This window comes from Salmo trutta, chromosome 2 (genome assembly GCF_901001165.1).
Source record: "Salmo trutta chromosome 2, fSalTru1.1, whole genome shotgun sequence".
Taxonomy (NCBI): Eukaryota; Metazoa; Chordata; class Actinopteri; order Salmoniformes; family Salmonidae; genus Salmo; species Salmo trutta.
The window spans coordinates 72,628,931-72,656,722 of NC_042958.1; the positions used below are offsets into that span (position 1 = coordinate 72,628,931).

At 40.3% G+C, this 27,792-nt stretch overlaps 1 protein-coding gene across 5 annotated transcripts; it reads left to right on the top strand.

Annotated features, from left to right (window-relative positions):
- The first annotated feature begins 958 nt into the window (after positions 1-958).
- irf3 (interferon regulatory factor 3) lies at positions 959-25,203 on the top strand. 5 transcript variants are annotated; one of them, XM_029714148.1, is made up of 12 exons: positions 960-1,171; positions 1,899-2,071; positions 2,309-2,495; positions 2,770-2,822; positions 2,927-2,987; positions 3,157-3,231; positions 3,585-3,830; positions 4,282-4,372; positions 4,485-4,771; positions 8,528-8,652; positions 18,355-18,525; positions 25,147-25,203. In XM_029714148.1, exons 2-11 carry the CDS (start codon positions 1,907-1,909, stop codon positions 18,478-18,480), a joined length of 1,416 nt encoding a protein of 471 aa, XP_029570008.1. In that variant the 5' UTR covers positions 960-1,171; positions 1,899-1,906; the 3' UTR covers positions 18,481-18,525; positions 25,147-25,203. The 5 variants fall into 5 exon arrangements, with proteins under 5 accessions (XP_029570019.1, XP_029570021.1, XP_029570008.1 ...); XM_029714159.1 differs by lacking the exon at positions 25,147-25,203 and having other exon boundaries at positions 959-1,171; positions 2,309-2,477; positions 18,355-20,151; XM_029714161.1 differs by lacking the exon at positions 25,147-25,203 and having other exon boundaries at positions 959-1,171; positions 2,309-2,477; positions 3,160-3,231; positions 18,355-20,151.
- The last annotated feature ends 2,589 nt before the right edge of the window (positions 25,204-27,792 follow it).

Below are 27,792 nucleotides of genomic sequence, written 5' to 3' on the forward strand. Positions count from 1 at the left end.
AGGTCTTAATTGAAAGTCAAATACAAAAACCAGCAGACATTAAGCCCTGTTCTAGAAGGCAGAGATAGTACAGGTGCATCAAAGCTGGGACCGAGAGACTGAAAAACAGCTTCTATGCTCTAACACTCAGACATCAGTTACAAACGAAGCATGTGTTGAGTGAGTCCACCAGATCAGAGGAAGTAGGGATGACCAGGGATGTTCTCTTGATAACTGTGAATTAGACAGTTTTCCTGTCCTGCTAAGCATTCCAAATGTAGTACTTTTGGGTGTCAGGGAAAATGTATGGAGTAAAAAGTACATGATTGTCTTTAGAAATGTAGTGAAGTAAAAGTTGTCAAAAATATAAATAGTAAAGTACAGATACCCCCCAAAAAATTATTAAGTAAAAATACTTGAAAGTACTACTTGAAAATACTTTACACCACTGTAATTAGTCACCAATAGCCAGCCTACGCCCAGTACCCTGCCCTGAACTTAGTCACTGTTACTAGCCAGTTACAACCTGGTACTCTACCCTGCACCTTTAGAGACTCCTGACCAATGTACTGCACATAGTCATTGAGCACTGGTCACTTTAATGTTTACAAACTGTTGTTTTACCCACTTCACATGTATATTACTGTATTCTAGTCATTGCTCATCCTGTACAACTACTGCTGTACACACCTTTTAAATTGCTATACTGTCCATATACTCTATATACACACACCATCATATATATTTATATTCCGGAATCATTGCTCGTTCAGGTATTTGCTTAATTTCTGAATTATTTTGGGGGATTTGTGTGTATTGTTCGGTATTACTGCACCTACGATAACATCGGCAAAATATGTTTAGGCGACCAATAAAATGTGATTTGATTTTGAAATAGTGTAACTACGCCACCTAGTGGTATTGGATACATCACAAAAAGGAAGTTACCTCAGAGCTGTTTGTGACGTATAAACTGGAAAACGAAACTGAAGACACTGGATTTCCCAAGAAAGCATTCGCTTGACAGGACATACAGATACCTCGGTTTGAATTTGATGGCAGTTTCTGTAGTCACGGTCGACACACTTCACATTTTCTTCATAATATATCTAAGGATAATTACCAGACTGAGCGTTACTTTAATCCAGACGACAACGGATTCGTGAACGTCGGCACACTGTTCGAAGACGAGGTAAAATGACCTTTAAATGTGCAATTCTTTGCTAGCACTGTTGCGTTACTCAATCTAATGCAAATGTCAATTACGTGTGTGTGTGTGTGGTAAAGTGACAAATTAATCAAATCGAAGTCTGTTATTACACCTCGCTACAATCTCTGGGAATGATTTATTGCGGTCCTGAACTAGCAAAGAGTAGCTAGGATTGCCCATAACATGCACAGTGAATACATTTATGATACAGATACAGTGGAGTTGCTTTTTTTTTATTTTTTATCCATAATCTATGATACACAGCCTAAACCAGAATCCTAACAGTTTTAAAATGCATAGATAGATTCATAGATGTGTAATTTGTGTTGCATTTGTCAAATTATTTTTACACAAAGTATACTCAACCCCTGTTTTATAATTTCCAATGTTTATGTACCGTCTAATCTGAATGCTAGGCTATATTTTGATTATCTCTGATTTTAAAACGTGTGCATTTTTGTAATATGATGACCCCCTATTACTGTTACTTGAACTTTTATTCATTCTATCGCTTCTATCATTTGCAGTTTGTGAATGTAAACGCATGTCTGTCTTTTTCATATTTTTTTAAAGGGAGTAGTAAAAAAAAAAAAACTTTTGTAAATCTGGGATTTACAGAAAGATACTGACCACAATTTATTTTATACATATTGTTCCCAGTGGACACAGGCTGTCACAAATGAACAATGCTCTTCTTTAACTCTTTTAGATTAACAAATGTCTCAATCCAAACCGCTCCTAATCCCTTGGCTGCGCGGACAGATAAATAGTGGCCAGTATCCAGGGGTTACCTGGACCAATCAGGAGCGAACAGAGTTCTGCATCCCTTGGAAACATGCTTTAAGGCAGGATTCCTGCAGCGATGATGTACTTATTTTCAAGGTAAAGTCAATATCTCGCTCCTCACTTAAAAAATACATAATAACAGTGTTACTCACCATTTACTGCTCCCAAAACTTAAAGCAAAGTTCCTCCCAAAAACTATATTTTGGTACAGTATTTGTTTCGTTAGTCCATTGTTTATAGTCCCAAAATGTGTTGCATGTCAGCAATCAAGTTTTCAAGATAAATAACTTTCAAAAATACAGAAGGTATGATGCAGCCCCCACTTCTCCTTAGGCGTGGGCTGAGGTTAGCAATGGTAGGGTTCAAGGCGACCCCTCCATTTGGAAGAGAAACTTCCGTTCTGCCCTCCGAGCCAAGGGGTTCAAAATGCTCCTTGACAACAAAAATGATGCAGCCAACCCCAACAAACTGTTCCAGTGGCCAGATGAGGCACCCACGGGAGGTGAGGCACCAACGGGAGGTAAGGCACCAACCAAAAAAATACAAAGGAAAACAACAATTCAATGCTTGATTTATTATTAAAACAATGACATATGGGTGTGACATAGGAGTGAAATATGAGTCAAATAGAAAAGGTTCTCTTTAATATACAGTCAATGGCCAAAAGGTAAACATTTACTGAAAGTTGCAACAATATTACATATCTAAATGGAGACATAAGTTAGTAGCAGAACTTCAGTTATGAAACAACATAAAATGACACATTTTGTTTTCAAACTTGTGCATCTCTAAAGGATCTCAGCACCCAGAACATGATCTGTATCAAGATCCCAGTCCATTACAAGAAGTGAGTGTGCTTATAAGAATTGTCACTTGTGAATGGAATGCAGTACCTGTTCTGTAAAATCATTTTTAAACACCACTTCTTTTTCCCCAACTCTGCTCTTTTAGAGTGATGGTCTACCATGTGCGAATGACCTTTACCTTGCAGCAGAAGAAACTGTATACACAGGTAATGCAGATAAAAGTTTAACGTGACAATTTAACGACAAGCTTTCAGGAAATGGATGATATTTAATGCAATCTAAAAGTACGGTACATTTACATTTATGAAATGTACTATGTCTCTTTTGTTATCTCATGTTATGTCTTCACTCATCTTTCCCACAACTACTCACCAGCAGAGGGGATCTCAACCACTTTCAACCAGGATATACTTCAGAAATGTCTGCAAGGGTTGAACATTGAACAAACAGGTGGGAACCAACCGTTCCAAGGTGGCACTCTAGACCAGGGGTCTCCAACAGGTCAATCGCGAGCTACCAGTAGTTATGAAAAATGTATTTCACAGTGGTTGCGATGGTACAATGATTCTATACACTATACTTGATTGTTTTGTCACCTTAACTGAAATTAGGTGAACTATTAGAATTTTATCAACCAGGAAATAACGGAGTGATTTCAGCATAGTGCATCTTTTAAGCCTTTTTCTGGACTAGGAAGCCCTAGGACTAGGCTTAATCTGTGTCCGGGAAACCGGCCCGTAATGATTATCATAATATAGGCTTTATCCAAGTCTTTCTTTTCACTCTTCCAACCTCTTCTGCAGAGGCTATTCGGGGTTATGAACTCACCGTCGAGCAACGGCAATATCCAATGGAGGGCGCGATTGGAGGGCATGTTTTGCAAGGGCAACAGCAGTATCCGGTTGTAATGGAGGATGCTGTGGGAGGAGCCGTGTTGCCCCCGCAACCGGTGTATCCAATGGATGGACCCGTTGGCGGTGCCCATGAACAGCAGGTGGTGGAGCAGTTCACAAATGAATTGTCCAGAACCATGGTGGGCGAAAATTTTAGTAAGTTATGAATATTATTGGATTACTACTTGTGGGTGTTAGAATTGAAGTTAATGCCAATTGGCTTCTCTTCACACAGTAGTTGGTGTCAATACAGTCTATAATCTTAGAAAAACATATAATTATAAATTGTAATGTGGGCGTGCCAATGTTATTAGTTTCAATGCTTATAGGGATGCTCAAGATTGTGTTCAGCAGGCATTGTTCATGTAGAACACAATCTGTGTTCTACATGAACAAGTTGAACCTCCTTCCCTCCATTTCAAAATGTTTTTTTGCTACTGAAACAACCCTGTTTTGTTATGGGAGTGCCACCCCCGTGGGGTTACCAATAGTTTCAATGCTGTATCTAGACAGTATATAGTCATGCACAGAACACTATCTTTCCCCAGGTTTAGTTGTTCCTCCTCTCATCTTGACAACAATCTATTATTTGCCTTTCTTCCCCTAGAGACTCACTTCAGGGTTTCTGTGTACTACCGGGGAGTGAAGATGCTTGAGCAGCTGGTTGAGAACGAGGCAGGGTTCAGATTAGTCTACAGGTAAAATGGCATATAGCACGTTTGTAATTTTTGTTGTTGTCTATTGTGTGTTTGGTTATGAACCCAGGACGATTAGCCCTGATGGACTAATAGGTAGCTCTGTCTCTACTAGACCTGAACTTACACAACCGCTTCTGGACCCAGACTCTGGCCTGAATCTGGTCTCTCTGCCCAGTCCACCGCCTGTCCGGGACGAAACTCAGGCCAAACTGACCCAAGGTATCCTGGCTCTCCTGGGAGAGGGCCTGGAGGTGGGTGCCTCCGGGCCCATCATCTACGGACTCCGTAAGGGTGGAATTAAGGCCTTCTGGAGCCTTGACAAGTTTGACAAGAGCAGGAAGCCCCAGGCAGTGTCCAAATTCCCGGAACCACTATATCAGGCCAAGGACTTCTATGGAGGTGAAAGAGGAAAATATATACTGAGACTGATTAGATTTTTTTTAGAAAGGAGGCACGATAAAAATGTCAAATAATCATTTCAGAGAGACTTATTAAAGGGGAAGTTCAGTATTTACTAAATGTAAGATGGTTCCTCAACCTTAAAGTAGTCTATGGGCCAGGAGAAAGTGTAGTCCGTGTTTCGGCTTCACCCACTACAAACTTCAGCTAACTTTAGCCACCGCTAGCTAAAGATCAATGGGAGTGATAGGAGCGACCTTGCAATTTTCTAAACGGATTGGCTGCGTGACCAGATTATCTGGACACCTCTTCCCGATAGCTAAACAGCCGTCCGTACCTTCTGCGCATATGCTACTTCACACACAATTTTTCTACGTAGCTCCCCTCCTTCCAGCGCTCTTCCTGTTCTCATCCAGTTCTTTTGTCTGCTGTGACTATAAACGACATGATCGACATGTTGTAAAAACTCAACAGCGCACGCCACTAGGCAAAATATGTGCTTTGTTTGAAACAAAACACAGATGGGCAACAGTGTAACACCATCTGCAAAAAAAATAGGTCACGAAACAACACTACGTAATTCAAGATCTAAATGCATATTCCCATGAAACTGAATGAGATTATATGGTTGCCATGCAGATGCTGCATGGAGATTTCACCGGTAAAACTTAAATAATTATCGCTCACGATTGACAGTGAGAAAATGGAAGGGGGAGCAGCGAATATGTCGTTTTTGTTTGCCTAAAGTAACATGCGATGCGCAGAATGGGATACGGTTGTTTAGCTCTGGAAAAGTCACCCCCCCCCCCCCCCCCGGGCGGGAAACCTTTCACGGTTGCCGCTATACATCGATCTTAAGATAGCTGAAGTTTTTAGTGAGGAAAACCCAACCACGGGTTAAGTCCAAATCACACGGTTAGTGTTTCATTTTATTTTTTTATGCACATGAATGAGTATGTTTACGCTGGAAATAGAATGGATGGGAGTGAATAAGAGAAAACAAATGGCCGTGAGCATCAACTGCGTCACGAGCTGAATTGTGTTTCGGAATTATGTATCACATTGTCAATGTCATTCCTTGTCGGTATCACTGTTGCTGACAGACAATTTGATTGATACATTTCAAAGTGCATGGTTATTGAGTGCCTTGGTTCAAATTAATCAAATCTGGTCTAGAGTTTGTGTGGGTCAATTCAATTGTAGAAAGGGAATTCAAGGAATTGTTCCTACTTAGCTACAGTTGGAAGTCAGAAGTTTACAAACACTTAGGTTGGAGTCATTAAAACTTGTTTTTCAACCACTCCACACATTTCTTGTTAACAAACTATAGTTTTGGCTATTCGGTTAGGACATCTACTTTGTTCATGACACAAGTCATTTTTCCAACAATTGTTTACAGACAGATTATTTCACCTATAACACAGTGTATCACAATTCCAGTGGGTAAGAAGTTTATACACTAAGTTGAATGTGCCTTTAAACAGCTTGGAAAATTCCAGAAAATGATGTCATGGCTTTATAAACTTCCGATAGGCTAATTGACATCATTTGAGTCAATTGGCGGTGTACCTGTGGATGTATTTCAAGGCCTTCCTTCAAACTCAATGCCTCTGCTTGACATCATGGGAAAATCAAAAGAAATCAGCCAAGACCTCAGAAAAAGAATTGTAGACTTCCACAAGTCTGGTTCATCCTTGGGAGCAATTTCCAAATGCCTGTGCAAACAATAGTACGCAAGTATAAACACCATGGGACCACGCAGCCATCATACCACTTAGGAAAGAGACATGTTCTCTCTCCTAGAGATGAACGTATTTTGGTGTGAAAAGTGCAAATCAATCCCAGAACAACAGCAAAGGACCTTGTGAAGATGCTGGAGGAAACGGGTACAAAAGCATCTATATCCACAGTAAAATGAGTCCTATATCGACATAACCTGAAAGACCGCTCAGCAAGGAAGAAGCCACTGCTCCAAAACCGCCATAAAAAAGCCAGACTACGGTTTGCAACTGCACATGGGGACAAAGATCGTACTTTTTGGAGAAATGTCATCTGGTCTGATGAAACAAAAATAGAACTGTTTGGCCATAATGACCATCGTTATGTTTGGAGGATAAAGGGGGAGGCTTGCAAGCCAAAGAACACCATCCCAACTGTGAAGCACGGGGGTGGCAGCATCATGTTGTGGGGGTGCTTTGCAGCAGGAGGGACTGGTGCACTTCACAAAATAGATGGCATTATGAGGATGAAAAATTGTGAGGATATATTGAAGCAACATCTCAAGACATCAGTCAGGAAGTTAAAGCTTGGTCCCAAATGGGTCTTCCAAATGGACAATGACCCCAAGCATACTTCCAAAGTTGTGGCAAAATGGCTTAAGGACAACATTGTCAAGGTATTGGAGTGGCCATCACAAAGCCCTGACCTCAATCCCTTAGAACATTTTTGGGAAGAACTGAAAAAGGATGTGCGAGCAAGGAGGCCTTCACACCTGACTCAGTTACACCAGCTCTGTCAGTAGGAAGGGGCCAAAATTCACCCAACTTATTGTGGGACGTTTGTGGAAGTCTACCCACTGTAGACTTCCCACTGTAGCTCAGTTGGTAGAGCATGGCGCTTGCAATGCCAGGATTGTGGGTTCATTTCCCACGGGGGACCAGTATGTAAAAAAATGTATGTACTCTACTGTAGGTCACTCTGGATAAGAGCGTCTGCTAAATGACTAAAATGTAAATGTAAAATGTACCCAAAACGTTTGACCCAAGTTAAACAATTTAATGGCAATGCTACCGAATACTGATTGAGTGTATGTAAACTTCTGACCTACTGGGAATGTGATGAAAGAAATAAAAGCTGAAATAAATCATTCTCTACTATTATTCTGACATTTCACATTCTTAAAATAAAGTGGTGGGCCTAACTGACCTAAGACAGGGAAATTTTACTAGGATTAAATGTCAGGAATTGTGAAATACTGAGTTAAAATGTATTTGGCTAAGGTGTATGTAAACTTCTGACTTCAACGTTAAGTAAAGTTCTATGGTTATAAAATATTTTGGTCTGTAGGCTATGGTTTAGGCCTATCTGACAAATAGGCTACCGATTTGAAAATAATGCAGCAGCCTTCCTATGTTAATTTTGATCATGGGGATGTAGCCCAGGCTACGGCTGGAAAACTTGAGGAATGCGGTAGCTCCGAGTTTCAAGAGAGAGTACAACTTTTTAGAATTACTTTTCATGACACACAGCATTGTGTACACCTGCGTTATGTGAATTAATGCTTGTTATTCTCTCACTTGCAAATTCAAGTCACACGTCCCCTGTGTGATTTTAGCTTTACAGTTTCTCCTGGCCCATAGACAACTTTCAGGTTTGGTAACTTTTATTTAAAAAAAATTTTAACCTTTAATTAACTAGGCAAGTCAGTTAAGAACACATTCTTATTTACAATGACGGCCTAACCCGGACGACTCTGTGCCAATTGTGCACCGCCCTATGGGATTCCCAATCACGGCCAGTTGTGATACAGCCTGGAATCGACCCAGGGTCTGTAGTGACGCCTCTAGCACTGAGATGCAGTGCCTTAGACTGCTGCGTCACTCGGGAGCCCTGTTAGGAACATCTAACAATAAGTTGTAAAATACTGAACTTCCCCTTTTATAGGTTTGAGAGGGAGTGATTCAGTCTTTCAGGTAGATGTGTAGTTCTCTGGCACTGACCTTCGAATCCCTTCACCCTCTTCCCTTCTTTCTCCAGGGCTGTTGAAGTTCATGGAAAATCATAGAGGAGAATGTCCCCCCTTTTCTCTATTCTTCTGTCTGGGAGAGAAGTGGCCAGACCCGGACAACAGACCCTGGGAGAAGAAACTGGTCATGGTCGAGGTGAGACACACGCACAGCCATAAGCAGGCCTCGTGCCTTCCTCCTCCGCTCGAGGTCCACCTACACTTGTTAGTAACCTACGATGTGCACTATTAGCGGTTGTGACAAGCGGAGCGGTTTCTGTTTTCTTCCTCCGAAATCGGCTCTACGGTTGGGGCTATTTAGCTATTATGACCCCATTCCTGAAAGTTGAAACTCTCAGGAAATATATTTCTGCTATTTCCCTATACGACGTTTCCAAGCCATGCAGGACACGTTAGAAGGGACTGACAAAACCGCAATTGAAAACAATGCACATCTTTTTTTTCTACACAATTATAATTTTTGTATTTTATTGAATATCCAAAACATACAATATACTTGTAGTGAAGCCGCTCAACAACTACACCACACCAGTTATCCAACAGACTCCCATTCAGAGCGACACACAGAAGCCTCCAGGGTCAATGCCCTGCTCAAGGGCAGGTCGACAGATCTCCCACAAGGCCAAAAACGGGGACCCGAACCCTCCAAGATCCCCCCCACAGTTCCCCAAGAGCTGTCCCTCAACCATCTGAGACCCCTCCCACAGTCTCGACCCGCCCCCCCCAAAAATGTTTTTAATATATTTTTTTTAAGAATTCCACTCCCCCCAAGGACCCTTCCAATGCACCAACAACCAAGAAAAATGAACTAAAGAGAAAAAAGACAGGACTACAGAAAATAACAATGAAAAAAAAAAAGAGATCAAGGACAACTAAAATCATAACAGCAAGGCCAATTGTGTATGTTTGAGTGCATGTCTGGCACTATTTACATGTGTGTGTATCCGTGTATGTGTGCATTTGAATGAGAGTGTGTGTATATGCATGTGTACAAACACCTGCACGGCATCAGCCTCAGGCAAACCGGCATTAGCTGTAAAAACACTGCCCCTCAGTGTCATTCAAACTTACTTTTTATTATGTTTTATTTTGACATTATTTTTTATACTTTTATCTTTGACCATCATTTTATCCCCTGCCCAGCAACTCCACTCCCACTTGTCTCCAATTCCACATCCCAACCCTCAGCCCATCCCACCTATCTCTGTTGGCCATCCTCTTCGGATTTCTACGCGACATACAGTTTGAAGTCGGGAAGTTTACATCCACCTTAGCCAAATACATTTAAACTCAGTTTTTTCACAATTCCTGACATTTAATCCTAGTAAAAATTCCCTGTCAGGTTAATTAGGATCACCACTTTATTTTAAGAATGTGAAATGTCAGAATAATAGTAGAGGGAATGATTTATTTCAGCTTTTATTTCTTTCATCAAATTCCAAGTGGGTCAGAAGATAACATGCACTCAATTAGTATTCGGTAGCATTGCCATTAAATTGTTTAACTTGGGTCAAACATTTTGGGTAGACTTCTACAAGCTTCCCACAATAAGTTGGGTGAATTTTGGCCCTTTCCTACTGGCAGAGCTGGTGTAACTGCTCCAAAACCGCCATAAAAAAGTCAGTCAGGTTTGTATCGCTCCTTGCTCGCACATGCTTTTTCAGTTCTTCCCAAAAATGTTCTATGGGATTGAGGTCAGGGCTTTGTGATGGCCACTCCAATACCTTGACTTTGTTGTCCTTAAGCCATTTTGCCACAACTTTGGAAGTATGCTTTGGGTCATTGTCCATTTGGAAGACCCATTTGCGTCCAAGCTTTAACTTCCTGACTGATGTCTTGAGATGTTGCTTCAATATATCCTCACAATTTTTCATCCTCATGATGCCATCTATTTTGTGAAGTGAACCAGTCCCTCCTGCAGCAAAGCACCCCCACAACATGATGCTGCCACCTCCGTGCTTCACGGTTGGGATGGTGTTCTTCGGCTTGCAAGCCTCCCCCTTTTTCCTCCAAACATAACGATGGTCATTATGGCCAAACAGTTCTATTTTTGTTTCATCAGACCAGAGGACATTTCTCCAAAAAGAACGATCTTGTCCCCATGTGGAGTTGCAAACCGTAGTCTGGCTTTTTTATGGCGGTTTTGGAGCAGCGTCTTCCTAGCTGAGCGGTCTTTCAGGTTATGTCGATATAGGACTCAATTTACTGTGGATATAGATGCTTTTGTACCCGTTTCCTCCAGCATCTTCACAAGGTCCTTTGCTGTTGTTCTGGGATTGATTTGCACTATTCACACCAAAGTACGCTCATCTCTAGGAGACAGAACGCATCTCCTTCCTGAGCGGTATGCCGGCTGCGTGGTCCCACGTTGTTTATACTTGCGTACTATTGTTTGTACATATGAACGTGGTACATTCAGGCGTTTGGAAATTGCTTCCAAGGATGAACCAGACTTGTGGAGGTCTACAATTGTTTTCTGAGGTCTTGGCTGATTTCTTTTGATTTTCCCATGATGTCAAGCAAAGAGGCACTGAGTTTGAAGGTAGGCCTTGGAATACATCCACAGGTACACCTCCAATTGACTCAAATGATGTCAATTAGCCTATCAGAAGCTTCTAAAGCCATGACATCATTTTCTGGAATTCTTCAAGCTGTTTAAAGGCACAGTCAACTTATTGTATATAAACCTCTCACCCACTGGAATTGTGATACAGGGAATTATAGGTGAAATAATCTGTCTGTAAATAATTGTTGGAACATTTACTTGTGTCATGAACAAAGTAGATGTCCTAACTGACTTGCCAAAACTATAGTTTAGAAGACATTTGTAGAGTGTTTTAATGACTCCAACCTGAGTGTATGTAAACTTCCGACTTCAACTGTATATCTTTCAACTATGCTGTGATGTTTAACGTCCAATTTCTATCTATCTATCTAATCGAATACAATCCATAGATTGCGAGTTGAAGATAACTACTTTTAATGAGAGTATTAGTAATTGACTGAACCCAGTCTCTCCAGATCTCCCATCAGTACTAATTCTTGGGTCAATTTTAGATCAATGTAATGCATTTTCAGCCATTCTTGAACTTGAGACCAGAAACAGGCCACCTGAGGGCAATACCAGAATACATTGTCTATTGATTCTGTATCTTCACAATACAATCTGCAGAGCTTTGATGATTTTATGCCCCAAACATTCAACATTTTGTTGGTGGCAAGAATTCTATACAATAATTTTAGCTGAAAAGCATAAAGTCTCGAATCTTGTCGTTTTTATATATCAATTCGTACACCCTGTACCATGGAATCGGTACATCAAAAATCTCTGACCAACTATTTTGCAATCTGTATGGCACAGTTGTCAACATCCTGGTCCTCAAATGAAACTGGTAAACTTTCCTATTTATGCTATTTTTATTCTTCTGCCAGTTTTGATCCTTTATATTTGGCAAAAGACCAGTTCCCTACCTCCTCCCGCTACCACCTCCCTCCTCCATTTTTGGGGTAATGCTGTAATCAATTGGTAGTACACATGGATTAAGCAGGAAGATAACTCTGATAACTCCATGAAAGACATAACTCTACCATTCCAATTTACAATATAATTTAAGAACAAAATACCCTTTTCAAACATTTTTCCCATAAATACAGGTAATTTATCAACCAGCACATTTGAGTTCAGCCATAATATTTGTTCTATCTTTTCAGGGGGATGAAATTGAAGCCAGCTCTGCAATGCTTGTTTGAAAAAGAGAGATACTTTGAAAAAGTATCATTTTCAATTAATCGAAATAAGACATAGCAATCTGCACAAAGGCAAAAAGGCAATTTTTAAACATTGGATGGGCTTTTCTTAGTAATCTACTTGAGAACCATTTAGGGTTCAAGTAAAACTTTTGATTAAGTGAAGCTTTTAGAGAGAGGTTTAGTACTTTTATATTTTCTAATCTCAACCCACCCAATTTATATTCATTATACAGATAGGCACGCTTTATTTTGTCTGGTTTAGCTTCCCAGATAAAGCAAAATATTTTTTGCTCATATGATTTGAAAAACGAATCCTCGGGAGTAGGCAGCGCCATAAGTAAGTGAGTAAACTGAGATATGAGGAGTTAATCAGGGCATTTTTTTTCATAGAGACAGGTATTTACCTCTCCATAGTTGCAGGATCTTGTCTATTTTTACACGTTTTCTATTGAAATTCATTGTGGAGAGCTCATTCATATAAACTCAGCAAAAAAAGAAACGTCCCTTTTTCAGGACCCTGTCTTTCAAAGATATTAAAAAAAAATCCAAATAACTTTACAGATCTTCATTGTAAAGGGTTTAAACACTGTTTCCCATGCTAGTTCAATGAACCATAAGCAATTAATGAACATGCACCTGTGGAGCGATCGTTAAGACACTAACAGCTTACAGACGGTAGGCAATTAAGGTCACCGTTATGAAAACTTAGGACACTAAAGAGGCCTTTCTACTGACTCTGAAAAACACCAAAAGAAAGATGCCGGGTTCCCTGCTCATCTGCGTGAACGTGCCTTAGGCATGCTGCAAGGATGTATGAGGACTGCAGATGTGGCCAGGGCAATACATTGCGATGTCCGTACTGTGAGACGCCTAAGACAGCGCTACAGGGAGACAGGACGGACAGCTGATCGTCCTCGCAGTGGCAGACCACGTGTAACACCTGCACAGGATCGGTACATCCGAACATCACACCTGCTGAACAGGTACAGGATGGCAACAACAACTGCCCGAGTTACACCAGGAATGCACAATCCCTCCATCAGTGCTCAGACTGTCCGCAATAGGCTGAGAGAAGCTGGACTGAGGGCTTGTAGGCCTGTTGTAAGACAGGTCCTCACCAGACATCACCGGCAGCAACGGTGCCTACGAGCACAAACCCACTGTTGCTGGGCCAGACAGGACTGTCAAAAAGTGCTCTTCAGTGACAAGTTGCGGTTTTGTCTCACCAGGGGTGATGGTCGGATTTGCGTTTATCGTCCAAGGAATGAGGGTTACACCGAGGCCTGTACTCTGGAGCGGGATCGATTTGGAGGAGGTGGGTCCGTCATGGTTTGGGGAGGTGTGTCACAGCATCATCGGACTGAGCTTGTTGTCATTGCCTGCAATCTCATCACTATACGTTACAGGGAAGACATCCTCCTCCCTCATGTGGTACCCTTCCTGTGGGCTCATCCTGACATGACCCTCCAGCATGGCAATGCCACCAGCCATACTGTGCATGATTTCCTGCAAGACAGGAATGTCAGTGTTCTGCCATGGCCAGTGAAGAGTCCGGATCTCAATACCATTGAGCATGTCTGGGACCTGTTGGATTGGAGGGTGAGGGCTAGGGCCATTCCCCCCAGAAATGTCCGGGAACTTAAAGGTGCCTTGGTGGAAGAGTGGGGTAACATCTCACAGCAAGAACGGGCAAATCTGGTGCAGTCCATGAGGAGGAGATGCACTGCTGTACTTAATGCAGCTGGTGGCCACACCAGATACTGACTGTCACTTTTGATTTTGACCCCCTTTGTTCAGGGACACATTATTCAAATTTCTGTTAGTCACATGTCTGTGGAACTTGTTCAGTTTATGTCTCAGTTATTGAGTCTTGTTATGTTCATACAAATACTTACACATGTTACGTTTGCTGAAAATAAACACAGTTGACAGTGTGAGGACATTTCTTTTTTTCCTGAGTTTATTTTGTGATATGAATACCAAGTATGTCTACTTCACCGTCAGCCCATTTTAGAGGTAAACTGTAGGGTAATGTAAAAGTTGTGTTTTTTAAAGATCCAATATGTAATATTGTGCACTTATCATAATTCGTTTTTAGTCCAGAGAGTCCAGAAAAGTTATCTAGATCTTCAATAAGACATTGCAGTGATCTAGCTTGCGGACTTAATTTAATTTGCATACATGGACACCTTTGTTTTTAAGCCATGGATTTCTAATCCCCTAATGTTGTTATTGGATCTGATTTTAATAGCTAGCATTTCGATGGTCAAACCGAGTAGATATGGTGACAGCGGACACCCTTGTTTAACTCCTCTTGAGAATTCAGAACTCTCTGAGAAGTAGCCGCTATGCACTATTTTACATCTGGGGTTGCTATACATTACTTTTACCCATTTTATAAGAGAATCACCTAAATTGAAAAAATCCAGGCATTTATAAATAAAATCCAGTCTTACCAGGCTTGGCTTCTTAGATGTTTCATGGTATTCTATTATTTCAGGTAGTTGTCGTATATTATCTCCAATGTATCGTCCATATAAAAAACCTGTCTGATCAGGATGAACAATACTTGGTAAAACCTTTTTTATTCTGAGTACTATGCATTTCGCTAGTATTTTTGCATCACAACATTGAAGTGTAAGGGGCCTCCAGTTTTTTAGATAGACTGGATCTTTATATTTCCCATTTTAATAATAGTGAAATCAGACCTTCCTACTGAGTACCTGACAGACTACCATTTCTATAGGAGTTGTTAAAACAGTCTAACAATGGAGCTTTTAGTTTACCAAAAAAAGGCTTGATATAAAAAATCGAATCAAATTTTATTTGTCACATGCTCTGAATACAACCGGTGTAGACCTTACAGTGAAATGCTTACTCACAAGCCCTTAACCAACAATGCAGTTTGAAGAAAATACCTCTACCGGTATGCCATCAAACCCTGGGGTTTTTCCAGACTGAAAGGATTTAATAGCCTCAAAAAGTTATTCCTCTGTAATTTGGCCTTGGCACTGATCTTTCTGTACATTTGTTAATTTATTACCGTAGTCTTCATTCAGTGGGAGAGGATGAGACGGAAAAGAGAACAGCTGCTTAAAATATAATTCGGAGAATCATAGATGACAAAAAAAAAGGTTAGCGTTCCTGTGTTGGAGATTTAGGAAGAATTTTGTGCATTTTTCGGCATATTCCATCTAGTTTGCTTTATTTTTGGAATAGATTACATTAGATCGTTCTTGAATAAGTTCCTCGAGTTTTTTTTGTTTTTCCTCTAACTTATTTTGTATCTCTGTAGTATCGTTTTTATTTTGCTATCTACCTGTACTATAAGTTCATGTATTTCCCTTGTTAGTCTTGTCTCTTTAGCCAGAAAGTGCTTTTTTTATTATTGATTAATATTGAATTGAATGACCTCTGAAGGTACATTTTAAAGGTATCCCAAACAATAAGGGGATTTGCCGAACCTATATTATACTGGAAAAATTCAGTTCTAAATGATTTTGTCTTAGTTAAAAATAAGTTGTCCTCCAGTAAACTTTGATTTAAATTTCCAGTATCCCCGTCCACTTGGAAATTCTATAGGAGTTATGTGAAGACCAGTTAGATTATGATCTGATCGCATTCTGTCTCCTATTAAAACTTTTTTTAACCTTTTGATGCAAGAGAGACAGAGACAAATAGTCAAGACGACTACCTTGGTTAAGTCTCCATGTATATCTCACTAGGTCGGGGTTTTTTAGTCTCCAAACATCCACTATTTCTAATGTGTCCATAATATTTGTGATTTCATTAAGGGCACGGTGATAGTTTTTAGAGTGATTTCCTTTACTGTCCATTGAGTACTTAGCACTGTGTTATAGTCTCCTACCATAATGATTTGATCATTTGTTGCCTGTAAGTTCAATAAATTGGTTTAAATATTTTCGATGAAGTATGGATCATCCTGATTTGGACCATATAGATTAATGAGCTAAATCTATTTTTCGTCCACTTTCGTATTCAAAAAGATCCACCTTCCTTGCGAATCATTCCTAATTATTTGTACATTCAGATCGACATTTTTGTTAATTAATATCATCACACCTTTTGAGTTCCTTTGTCCATGACAGAAAATTATTTCACCACCCCATTCCTTTTTCCACACAACTTCATCTAAGGATGTGGAGTGAGTTTCCTGTAAACAGTATATGTTATATTCCTTTTCCTTTAGCCACGTAAAGACTGATCTTCTTTTTTTATAATCTGCTAAACCATTACAATTATAACTGGCTATACTTATTTCACCCCTTACCATAACTCAATACTATTCTCAGTCTAAATTGACCATAATTAGTCCTTGTGAAAGTTACTGCCATAAGAGGTATTTTGACGGTCAAAATTTGAGCTTTCAAATGTCTGATATTTAGAATTCAAGAAATAGGTTCTAGCAATATTTGTTTTATTCCCTTGCCTGATGCCTTGCCCAAACAATTATTGCCTGATGATCTTCCCTGATGTTTTCCCGAACTTTCCAGTACCTTTCTGATGCATTTCACTCACTTTTTGATGCAATGTTTTTTAGTTTTTTTTACACCTTTTAAAATATTCAAGTCATTTGACGTCTTTTCTTATTAGCCTTATAAACATTAAAACCTGGTTGCTGTTTGTATCTGTGCTAGAAAGGTTAAAAAGGCAAAAAATATATCGGTATTGGTCGATATCGCAAATTGTTTTACTGATATACACTACATGACCAAAAGTTATGTGGACACTTGCTCGTCGGACATCTCATCCCAAAATTATGGGCATTAATACGGTGTTGGTCCCCCCCCTTTGCTGCTATAACGGCCTCTACTCTTCTGGGAAGGCTAACCACTAGATGTTGGAACATTGCTGCAGGGACTTGCTTCCATTCAGCCAAAAGAGCATTAATGAGGTCGGGGCACTGATGTTGGGCGATTAGGCCTGGCTCGTGGCCAGCGTTCCAATTCATCCCAAAAGTATTCAGTGGGGTTGAGGTCAGTGCTCTGTGCATGCCAGTCAAGTTCTTCCACACTAATCACGACAAATCATTTCTGTATGGGCCTTGCTTTGTGCATGGGGGCATTGTCATGCTGAACAGAAAAGGGCCTTCCCCAAACTGTTGCCACAAATTTGGAACACAGAATTGTCTAGAATGTTATTGTATGCTGTATCGTTAAGATTTCCCTTCACTGGAACTAAGGGGCCCAGCCCCAGACCATTATTCCTCCATCAAACTTTACCGTTGGCACTATGCATTCGGGCAGGTAGTGTTCTCCTGGCATCTACCAAACCCAGATTCATCAGTCGGACTGCCAGATGGTGAAGTGTGATTCATCACTCCAGAGAATGCTTTTCCACTGCTCCGGAGTCCAATGGCGGCGAGCTTTACACCACTACAGCCGACGTTTGGCATTGCGCATGGTGGTCTTAGGCTTGTGTGCGGCTGCTCGGCCGTGGAAACCCATTTCATGAAGCTCTGCCGACGAACAGTTATTGTGATGAAGTTGCTTCCAGAGGCAGTTTGGAACTCTGTAGTGAGTGTTGCAACCGAGGACAGACTATTTTTACGCTGTTAGGTTCTAGTTATTGTAGTAAGAACTCAACGGACACTGTGAAAGCTTAAACCAAGCTTATTCTTCCCAGAGATCAAAGAGCTGAATCGACAAAGACATGATTCCACCCGTGGTAGTATACGCACCCCACTTTGGGTGGAGTCTCCTCCTTATTGCTAAACATTGCATCATTATTGCTAGGCAGGGAGCTGAGTGATATGGGCAATAAACGGTTCCTCCCCTTATCAGTACTGCCACGTGACCGTTTTCCCTGCACCCATCCCCTCCAAAGCTTAAGTACAGCACCTGTCATGTCTCTATTATAACTAATGATTAATAATATAACTAATGATGATTAATAGTTAAATCTCAGAAATCCAAACCCATCAACGTGCTACACGTTTCAGCACTCGGCGGTCCCGTACTGTGAGTCCGCCCCTGCACACACTCCTTTAGGTGTTTAGAAGTGAGACTCTGTTTTGTTTTCTCTGCATGTTTTGTTTTTTTTAACTCATACGCTTTCTCTCTATCAGGTGGTGTTAACCGCTCTGGAGCTACTGAAGTCAATAGCGGTGGAAGGTGGTGCCTCATCTCTGCAGTCTGTGGAACTGCAGCTGTCCTTGCAGGAGTCCCTGCAGGAGATGATGGACTTGTGCTAAAGAGGGACTGATCCACCTACTGTATAAGGTTTCCCTGTGGAAAATGTACAAATTCTGATTATCCCTTCTATCATAAAGTTTACTATTTTGTATGACCATATTTGATCAACTGTTCGGTACCAAAACAACAGTATGTGAGGGGGAATGGGTTAAATAAGCATTTAAGTTGAATGTCTAATAGGGAACCTCACTCTATTTTTTTAAGTTTTTTTTCAATGATACTGTAATCAACAAGGCATGCAGGGTTCTAAATTACAACTATTTTGGTCACATATGCGCCTTAATATTTTGCTGTGCGACCTGGATGTTTTATTTGAGAGCACCAGTGTGCCTAGAAAAAGAATCACGCAGATAATTGTTGTAATGATTAGACTTCACTGTACCATTGTTTCCTAGTGCCTTAGAGAAAAAAGCCTGCACATATTACTTAGCGTTGCAACTTGCACCATTACTAGGCTAAATCGAAAGCGGATAGTTTCTAGCCCAAACAGTTCAAAAGATTAATTAATTTACCTATGTATACCATAAGACATGAACAGAATGCATCAGTGATTCGTATGTGGTTTGCGCGTATGTCTACCACCTTGTGTAGCCATTAGCGATGCTAATGATAACTGCCTTCTGGTAGATGGAAAGGCTTTCCCAAAAACCTTTTCAATTAATATTAACGACTACAAAGTAGCCTATGCCTACCTGGCAGAAACATATTATGATGATTTCCATCAATCCACTAAGAAAAGGAAAGGAGGCTACCTAGTCAGTAGTACTGAATGCATTCAACTGAAATGTGTCTTCTGCATTTAACCCAACCCCTCTGAATCAGAGGTGCGAGGGGCTGCCTTAATCGACATCCACATCATCGGTTGGGGGTTAACTGCCTTGCTCAGGGGCAGAACGACAGATTTTTATGTTGTCAGCTTAGGTATTTGATCCAGAAACCTTTCGGTTACTGGCCCAGTGCTCCTACGCCAGGCTACCTGCAATTGTTTTGTTTTGCTGATTGTACACGTAGACTACAGAAACACCGCTAACCAAACAACAGTCTATGTATTGCTATAGGTGCATGTTGCTACACTCAAAATGTAAATTTATTCGATTTTTCCTGACCTCAAAAGTGCCCTCATGACGTGGTTTAATTTGGGACAAAACGGAATTAGGCAAAAGAAATGCCCAAACTATGTTGAAACCTAATATTCTACTCATGTAATTTCAATGACAGGTATTTGGATCAATTTTAACTTTTTATAATAAACAAATGTGTTTACAGGGTTACCTATTAGTTTCTAGGGCACAACATGTGCTTCAGAAGTAGTTTGAATTCATATAGGCTATATCCACTTTTCTGGTGCTCTTAAATGTTATGTTGTGCTCCTAACTTTTTAAAGTTGTGAGCACCAGTTCAGGATTATTAATTGAGGATAAATATCAAATCAAGCACAGTTATTATCATCCATCTAAACTGGAGAGGTAGTGCATAGGCATGGCATCTATTTCACTTAGGTCTTAATAAATAATAACTGTAATATGGTACTGGCCGCATGTATGTATGAGATTGAATGCATCACTCATCATCTCGTTTTCAAAACCACTCTTTCATAAGACTAGACTTAACTGTATGCTGCGATGAGACTAAGTCAGACTACAATAAATATAAATACCTTTTAAAATGTGTTTTAATCTACATCACTTTCTTCACTCTGTATTGTCATTGTAGCTGACCAAAAATACAATTCATGGAATATTGATATATTTACACACAGCTTCCCTTTAGCATTCACTCCCTGCCTGGATAATGTTGTCCCTGTGGACCAATGAGAAGAAACCATGATCGAGAACAGTTTTCAAAAACAGTAGTGCTGACAGTAGGCACTTGTAGATTTGAGAGGATTGGTAAAGCATTATGACAAAGGGCTGGGTTGAGATGTCGCTATATTGCTTCCACATATCCAATCCTCTCAGATCTATAAGCGTGGTAGGGAGGAGGGTCAATGGATCGATTTTGGGATTCAGAAAGTATGTCCAAGAAAAATATGGCTGACTTGACTGAAAGGTGGACAAAATGAAGGTTCTGGGTGGGGTATAGACCTGTATAATGGTGTACTACAGAGACTTCAGAAAGTATTCACACCCCTTGACTTTTTTTCACATTTTGTTGTTAGAAAGTGGGATTATAAAGTATGTAATTTTTTGGTCAACTATCTACAGAAAATATTCTGTCAAAGTGCAAGAAAATTCAAACATTTCAAAAATGGAAAATAAAATACTATCTTGATTTAGATAAGTGTTCAACCCCCTGAGTCAATACATGTTTGAATCACTCTGGCAGCGATTACAGCTGTGGGTCTTTCTGTGTAAGTTTCTTCAAACTTTTGAACACCTAGAATGTTCAATATTTGGTTGTTGATCGTTGCTAGACAGCCATTTTCATGTCTTGCCATATATTTTCAAGCCGAATTTAAGTCAACTGTAGCCAGGCCACTCATGAACATTCAATGTTGTCTTGGTAAGGAACTCCAGTGTATATTAGGCCTTGTGTTTTAAGACAAAAATGTGTTTCTTTGCAAATGTTTTGCAGTATTACTTTAGTGCCTTATTGTAAACGGAATGTATTTTTTTGAATATTTTTATTTACAGGCTTCCTTTTCACTCTGTCAATTAGGTTTGTATTGTGGAGTAACTACAATGTTGTTGATCCATCTTCAGTTTTCTCTTATCACAGCCATTAACCCTCTAGAGATGCTACTCCTCTTCCACTGTTTAAACAAGAAAGGCCATTCAAACTTTAAAATGTGTGAACTGATCTGGATTAGATTTCTTGCATACAACTTTTTGATACTATTTATACTTTTTATGGTTTTCAAAAGTAAATACTTTCTGAAGGGATGTAAAAACTATTATTGCAAGCAGTGAGTCCATGCAACTTATTATTGGGTCCCGTGTAGCTCAGTTGGTAGAGCATGGTTTTTGCAACGCCAGGATTGTGGGTTCCCACGGGGGACCAGTATGGGGAATTCTTTTTTAATGAAATGTATGCATTCACACACAGTAAGTCGCTCTGGATAAGAGCGTCTGCTAAATTACTAAAATGTAAATGTAAAATTGTGACTTATTAAGCACGCCTGAACTTATTTAGGCTTGCCATAACAAAAGGGTTGAATACTTATTGAGTCAAGACATTTCAGCGTTTCATTTTAAATTAATTTGTGAACATTTCTAAAAACATCATTCCACTTTGACATTATTGGGTACTGTGTGTAGATCAGTGACACAAAATCTCAATAATAAATGTTAAATTCAGGCTGTTACACAACAAAATGTGGAAAAAGTCAACGGGTGTGAATACTTTCTGAAGGCAATGTATATAACATTTCTATACTGTATCCAGTGAACCGTATATCTCTATGGGCCCACTCCTATTCTGTTCAGAATGCTTTGCTTATATGTGGAGCCAAGGGATGGTATTGGCCGGGTGATGAGCGATGCATGGTTTCCTCCAGACGTGATGCTTGGCGTCCAGGCCAGTTAAATCTTTCATCATTCCAGAAAATCTTGTTTTTCATGGTGTGAGAGAGAGGTGCCTTTTGGCAAACTCCAATTGGACTGTCGTGCCTTTTACTGAGGAGTGGCTTCCGCCTGGTCACTCTACCATAAAGGCCTGATTGATGGAGTGCTGCAGAGATGGTTGTCCTTCTCGAACAGGCCTGGGCAATTATTTTCCATGGAGGGCCACATTAGCGCATATTTTTGCCATCGCTGGCCAGAATCATATTACAGGATTATACATCATATCTGTTGACAGATATATCTACCGTAAATCACGTCCCGATATGCTACTTATTGAACTTTTTTAACATGCACAGAAAAAAACACATCCATGTTCTCCTTTTGGTAGGTATTTTCATTATTAAACATGCAATGAACTACACGAAGGGAAACGTACACTGCATTCAGCACCATGGACTGAACTCTTGTTAACGGATATGCACAAGAAAGACCGAGAGCTCAACATTACATTTAAACTACTCAATCAATGGAGGACTGAAGTCTCATGTTATATTTCATCACTGAAAATGTCTTCACATACATAGGTTGACCCAAACCGTACAAACATCTTCTGAGCATGTCTCCTAATCTTTGGAAATCCTCAAAACGACGAGAAAACTAACCGTTCATGGCACGCAGCAAATTTAATCAAATCAAATGTTATTTGTCTCGTGCTGAATACAACAACCTTACAGTGAAATGCTTACTTACAAGCCCTTAACCAACAATGCAGTTATTAAGAAAAATACAAAAATAAAATAAGAAATAAAAGTAACAAATAATTAAAGAGCAGCAGTAAGATAACAATAGCGAAGTTATATACTGGGGGTACCGCTACAGAGTTAATGTGTCGAGGTAATATGTACATGTAGGTAGAGTTATTAAAGTGACTATGCATAGATAATAACAGAGTAGCAGCAGCATAAAAGAGGTGGTGGTGAGGGGGCAATGCAAATAATTTGAATAGATGTTCAGGAGTCTTATGGCTTGGGGGTAGAAGCTGTTTAGGAGCCTCTTGGACCTAGACTTGGCACTCCGGTACCATTTGCCGTGTGGTAGCAGAGAGAACAGTCTATGACTAGGGGGGCTCGAGTCTTTGACAATTTTTAGAGCCTTCCTCTGACGGCGCCTGGTATAGAGGTCCTGGATGGCAGGAAGCTTGGCCCCGGTGATGTACTGGGCTGTACACACTACCCTCTGTAGTGCCTTGCGGTCGGAGGCTGAGCAGTTGCCATACCAGGCAGTGACGCCAGGATGCTCTCTGGTGCAACTGTAGAACCTTTTGAGGATCTGAGGACCCATGCCAAATCTTTTCAGGCTCCAGCGATGTATACTTCTCCCGCTGGTCATCTGATAGGGAACAGACTGGTAGTGTCGGAAGGTGGGTGAGATTGTTGGCTTCTCAATTTTCCCTTGAAGGCATTGCCAAGGCTGTTCATCTGATGTGCAAATATGCCCTTCCCTTGTATTTTGGAATTCAGTTCATTCATGAGGGCCATGATGTCCATGGTGAAGGCAAAATCAGCCAACCATTCTTTATCTTGCAGTTGAGGGAAATTCACATATTTTCCTTTCATTTGCAAAAACTCAGCAATCTCTGACTTCAGGTCCCACACCCTTTTAAGCACCTTCCCCAAACTCAGCCATCTCACATTTGTGTGGTAGGGGAGATCTGTATGATCTGACTGCCTCTTCGAACAGTGAGACAAACTGCCTGTGGTTTAAAGAGTTTGCTCTTATGAAGTTTACCAGTTCAGTGACTGTATCCACAACATGGCTCATTTTCAGAACACATTTACCGAGCACCTCTTGATGAATAATGCAATGCAGAAAAATCAATATTCTGATCTGGGTTCAGCTCAGCTACTTGATCTTGTATCCTTTTCAAAAGGCCAACGTTTTTTCCTGTCAATTTTGGGCACCCATCAGTGGTCACACTGGATAACTTCAAAACTCACTCCCAGCTTTGCCACACACTTATGAACCTCCAATAAATCTTTCCCTGTGGTTGTGTTCATCATTGACTGCACTGAAGCAAGCTCCTCTGTAATTTAAAAGTCTGGTGTTATGCCTTGTAAGAATATCAACAACTGCGCCGGGTCATGTGCATCACTGCTCTCATCCAGGGCCAAGGAGAAATAGATGAAATCCTTTACCTTGTCTTTCAACTGTTGTTCCATATTCTCTGCAATGTCCTCAACACGCTGTGTCACTGTTCGTCTTGACAGGGAAACATTTTCAAACAGATCTTTCTTGTCGGGGCAAAGTATTGCTGAAGAATCAGTTAAACATTCTTTAATGAATTCGCCCTCAGTGAATGGCTTGCTAAGTTTAGCAATTTTGTGGGACAGTACATAGCTAGCTCTTACAATTCTGTAGTTTGCTGAATGCAGTTTTGTGAAAAGTCCTTGATGCTTTTGCAACTGAGAAAAAACTATTTTGATGCACTTGCCCTCTTCTCAGAAGACATATTCCTATATTTTTCTGCATGCTTCGTCTGGAAGTGTCGGGACAAGTTTTAGTCTTTCAAGACAGCGATGCTCGCTTTGCACACTAAGCACACAGCTTTCCCTGATACCTCAATAAATAAATATTTCGATGTCCACTCTTGCTGGAACACCCTATATTCGTTGTCTACTTTTCTTAGAAAAATGTATTTTTGCGCAATTTCTAGCTAGCTACTATTTGTGACTGTGACGTGTGTCAGTCATTGTCTGTCCTCGTGCAGTTGTTATTTATACGTCCCTTCAAAATAAATGTCGCTCAAGCGGTGGGAGTTAAATCATTACACAAAGGCAAGTATTCATTGGGCTTTTAACTTGAATAACAAACACGTTTTTCAAAGTTTTATCATTAATTCTTTATGTGATCTGAGCATGATTCCACGGGCCATATTGAATCAGGTCGTGAGCTGCATAGTGTCTCCGGGCCAGCCTTTGCCCAGGCCTGTTCTGGAAGGTTCTCCCATCTCAACAGAGGAACTCTGGAGCTCTGTCAGAGTGACCATCGGGTTCTTGCTCACCTCCCTGACCAAGGCCCTTCTCCCCGTATTGCTCTGTTTGGCCGGGTGGCCAGCTCTAGGAAGAGTAACTAACTGTAACACTGTTTTGTTTTTCATTTCAGGGGGTCAAGCAATGGCGACAAGGTTGTCAAGGCATTTCTTGAAACTTAATAACAAAATCAGAGCATCAATTAAACTGAATAACCTGAAGAGGCGTGCCATACCATTCTCCAATGTCCCTCAACTGCTGACTTTCAAGGTGACAATCAATCTGGAGGGTGCTGTCTGGAGCCAATGTGGGGAGAGTTTCTGTTTAACCTCAAACAAAATTGAGCTTTTCTTGCTATGAGAAAGCTTGAATGTAGACCTTACCACATTGCGCATTAATGTTTATTTAAATGATCAGACTGTTCTTCCTTGTCTTTGTCCTGGAACATTTTTGGGATTTCAAGGTCTTTATACTGTAATTGTAAATAATATTTATCAAATGAATGTTATCACTCTCTCCTTGGTGAGGATCACAGGACAACAGATAGCCCAAAATCCCTCCTGAGATGTGTGCAAACCTGGTGGCCAACTACAAGAAACGTCTGACCTCCGTGATTGCCAACAAGGGTTTTTCCACCAAGTACTAAGTCATGTTTTGCAGAGGGGTCAAATACTTATTTCCCTCATTAAAATGCAGATCATTTTATAACATTTTTGACATGAGTTTTTCTGGATATTTTTGTTGTTATTCTGTCTCTCACTGTTCAAATAAACCTACCATTAAAATTATAGACTGATCCTTTCTTTATCAGTGGGCAAACATACAAAATCAGCAGGGGATCAAATACTTTTTTCCCCCACTGTACCAGAGTAAAAAGTATTATCAATGTAATGGATATGAATCAACAAGCATTTGTCTATGGTGTTTACCAAAGTAATGTATTTGCGTTGCCACATTTTATTGACAGAATGAATCCATTAAAATGTGTAGACTTTTACTGAACTAAATATAGAACCCCAGGTGTTCTTCAATTAACCAAAATTGGATCCATATCGAACCCTATATGGTGCCATTCATTAATTATTGCTACTACTACAAAATAATATTTATAGCATACTATAAACCGGGTGGTTCAAGCCTTGAGTGCTGATTGGCTGAAAGCCGTGGTATATCAGACCATATGCCATGAGTATGAACAAAAATGTATTTTTACTGTTCTAATTATATTGGTAACCAGTTTATAAGAGCAATAGGGTACTTGGGATTTGTAGTATATGGCCAATATACCACACCCCCCCCGTGCCTTATTGCTTAATTATAGCATAAACATATTTAATAATTAACAAAAGAATACCTGTATAGTTTCAAGATTTTGTCATTATATGAAAAAATGTAATCAGCAGCAGCTGAAAGAGTAGATCCTCTGCCTGATGTAGTTGCTGTCAGACTCTGAGCAAAACAAATAGTGTTGACTTAAAATGATTAACTATTGAATCACCAAAACTTATTGTAAAATAATTGATCTGTTTTGGGGTAATTGTTAATTGGGGGGGGGGAACGGTGAATTGAAGCGGCTGCACAACGTTGCACCAAGTTCGATGTATTAGTAGTCAGTTAACGTTAGGTAACTAGCTAACATACTGGTACATAATGCTGTAATGCTATGCTGTTCGTAAGGATAGCGTAGCCAACAAAATGTCAACCAACATAACGTGTAACGTAACTTATTTGAAAAGTCATTACTTTATTACATTGCTCAACATTTTCTTAACATTTGTCATAATTAGTTAGCCCCTGTTGGGCCACGGATAATGAGAGCTCACAGTCCTTGGGAGTGGCCAGTGACGGTGGCACTGTGTTATCCTCAAAGCGGGCAAAGAAGGTGTTAAGCTTGTCTGGGAGTAAGACGTCAGTGTACGCAACGTGGCTGGTTTTCCCTTTGTAATCCGTGAATGTCTGGAGTCACTGCCACATACGTTTTGTAGTCCACTGTCTCTGTACTGATGTTAACTGGACCGTTTGTATTCAACCATATTCCCAGTCACCTTGTCGGGGTTAAATACGGTGGTTTGTGCTTTCAGTTTTGCGCGAATGCTGCCATCTACCCATGGTTTTAAGTTTGGATAGGTTTTAATCATCACAGCGGGAACAACATCCCCTATACACTTCCTGATAAACTCAGTCACTGTGTCAATGTTATTCTCAAAATCAACCCGGAACATATCCCAGTCCGCGTGATCAAAACAATCTTGAAGCATGGATTCCGTTTGGTCAGATCAGCGTTGAATAGACCTTAGCTTGGAGGTTAATAATTTTTCCAGATACGTTACACATGTTGAGACAAAGTAATTTATTTGCCTTTCTCTCTAAAACTGAAAAACCTCACGCCAAGTGCCTAGCTAGAATTGGAATTGTTGCTATATTGTCTTTTACTTTGACACTAAACTATGCATATGGAGCCGTTTACCCTCTTTGATTCAATTGAAAGACAGACATCAGACACACCTAAATAGTGTACTATAATTAACTTGAAAGAAATCTGTGAATGGGCACAGTTCAAAACAGTGAAATAAATGTCAAGCAATGTCAATGTTATGTCATGCTTATAGTGTTGGACTCTGGGGATCTCCGCTAACTTCTTTGCATGGTTCTTTATCCACGCTGTCATCTGCTCTTTGAGGGTGAATCTCTCTGGGTGAATCTGGAAGAGTGGTGTTTGTCTATTTAAAAAAAAACATGTTCCTCTGCTGAGATTTAGGGTTCTATTCAGTCTGTAAAC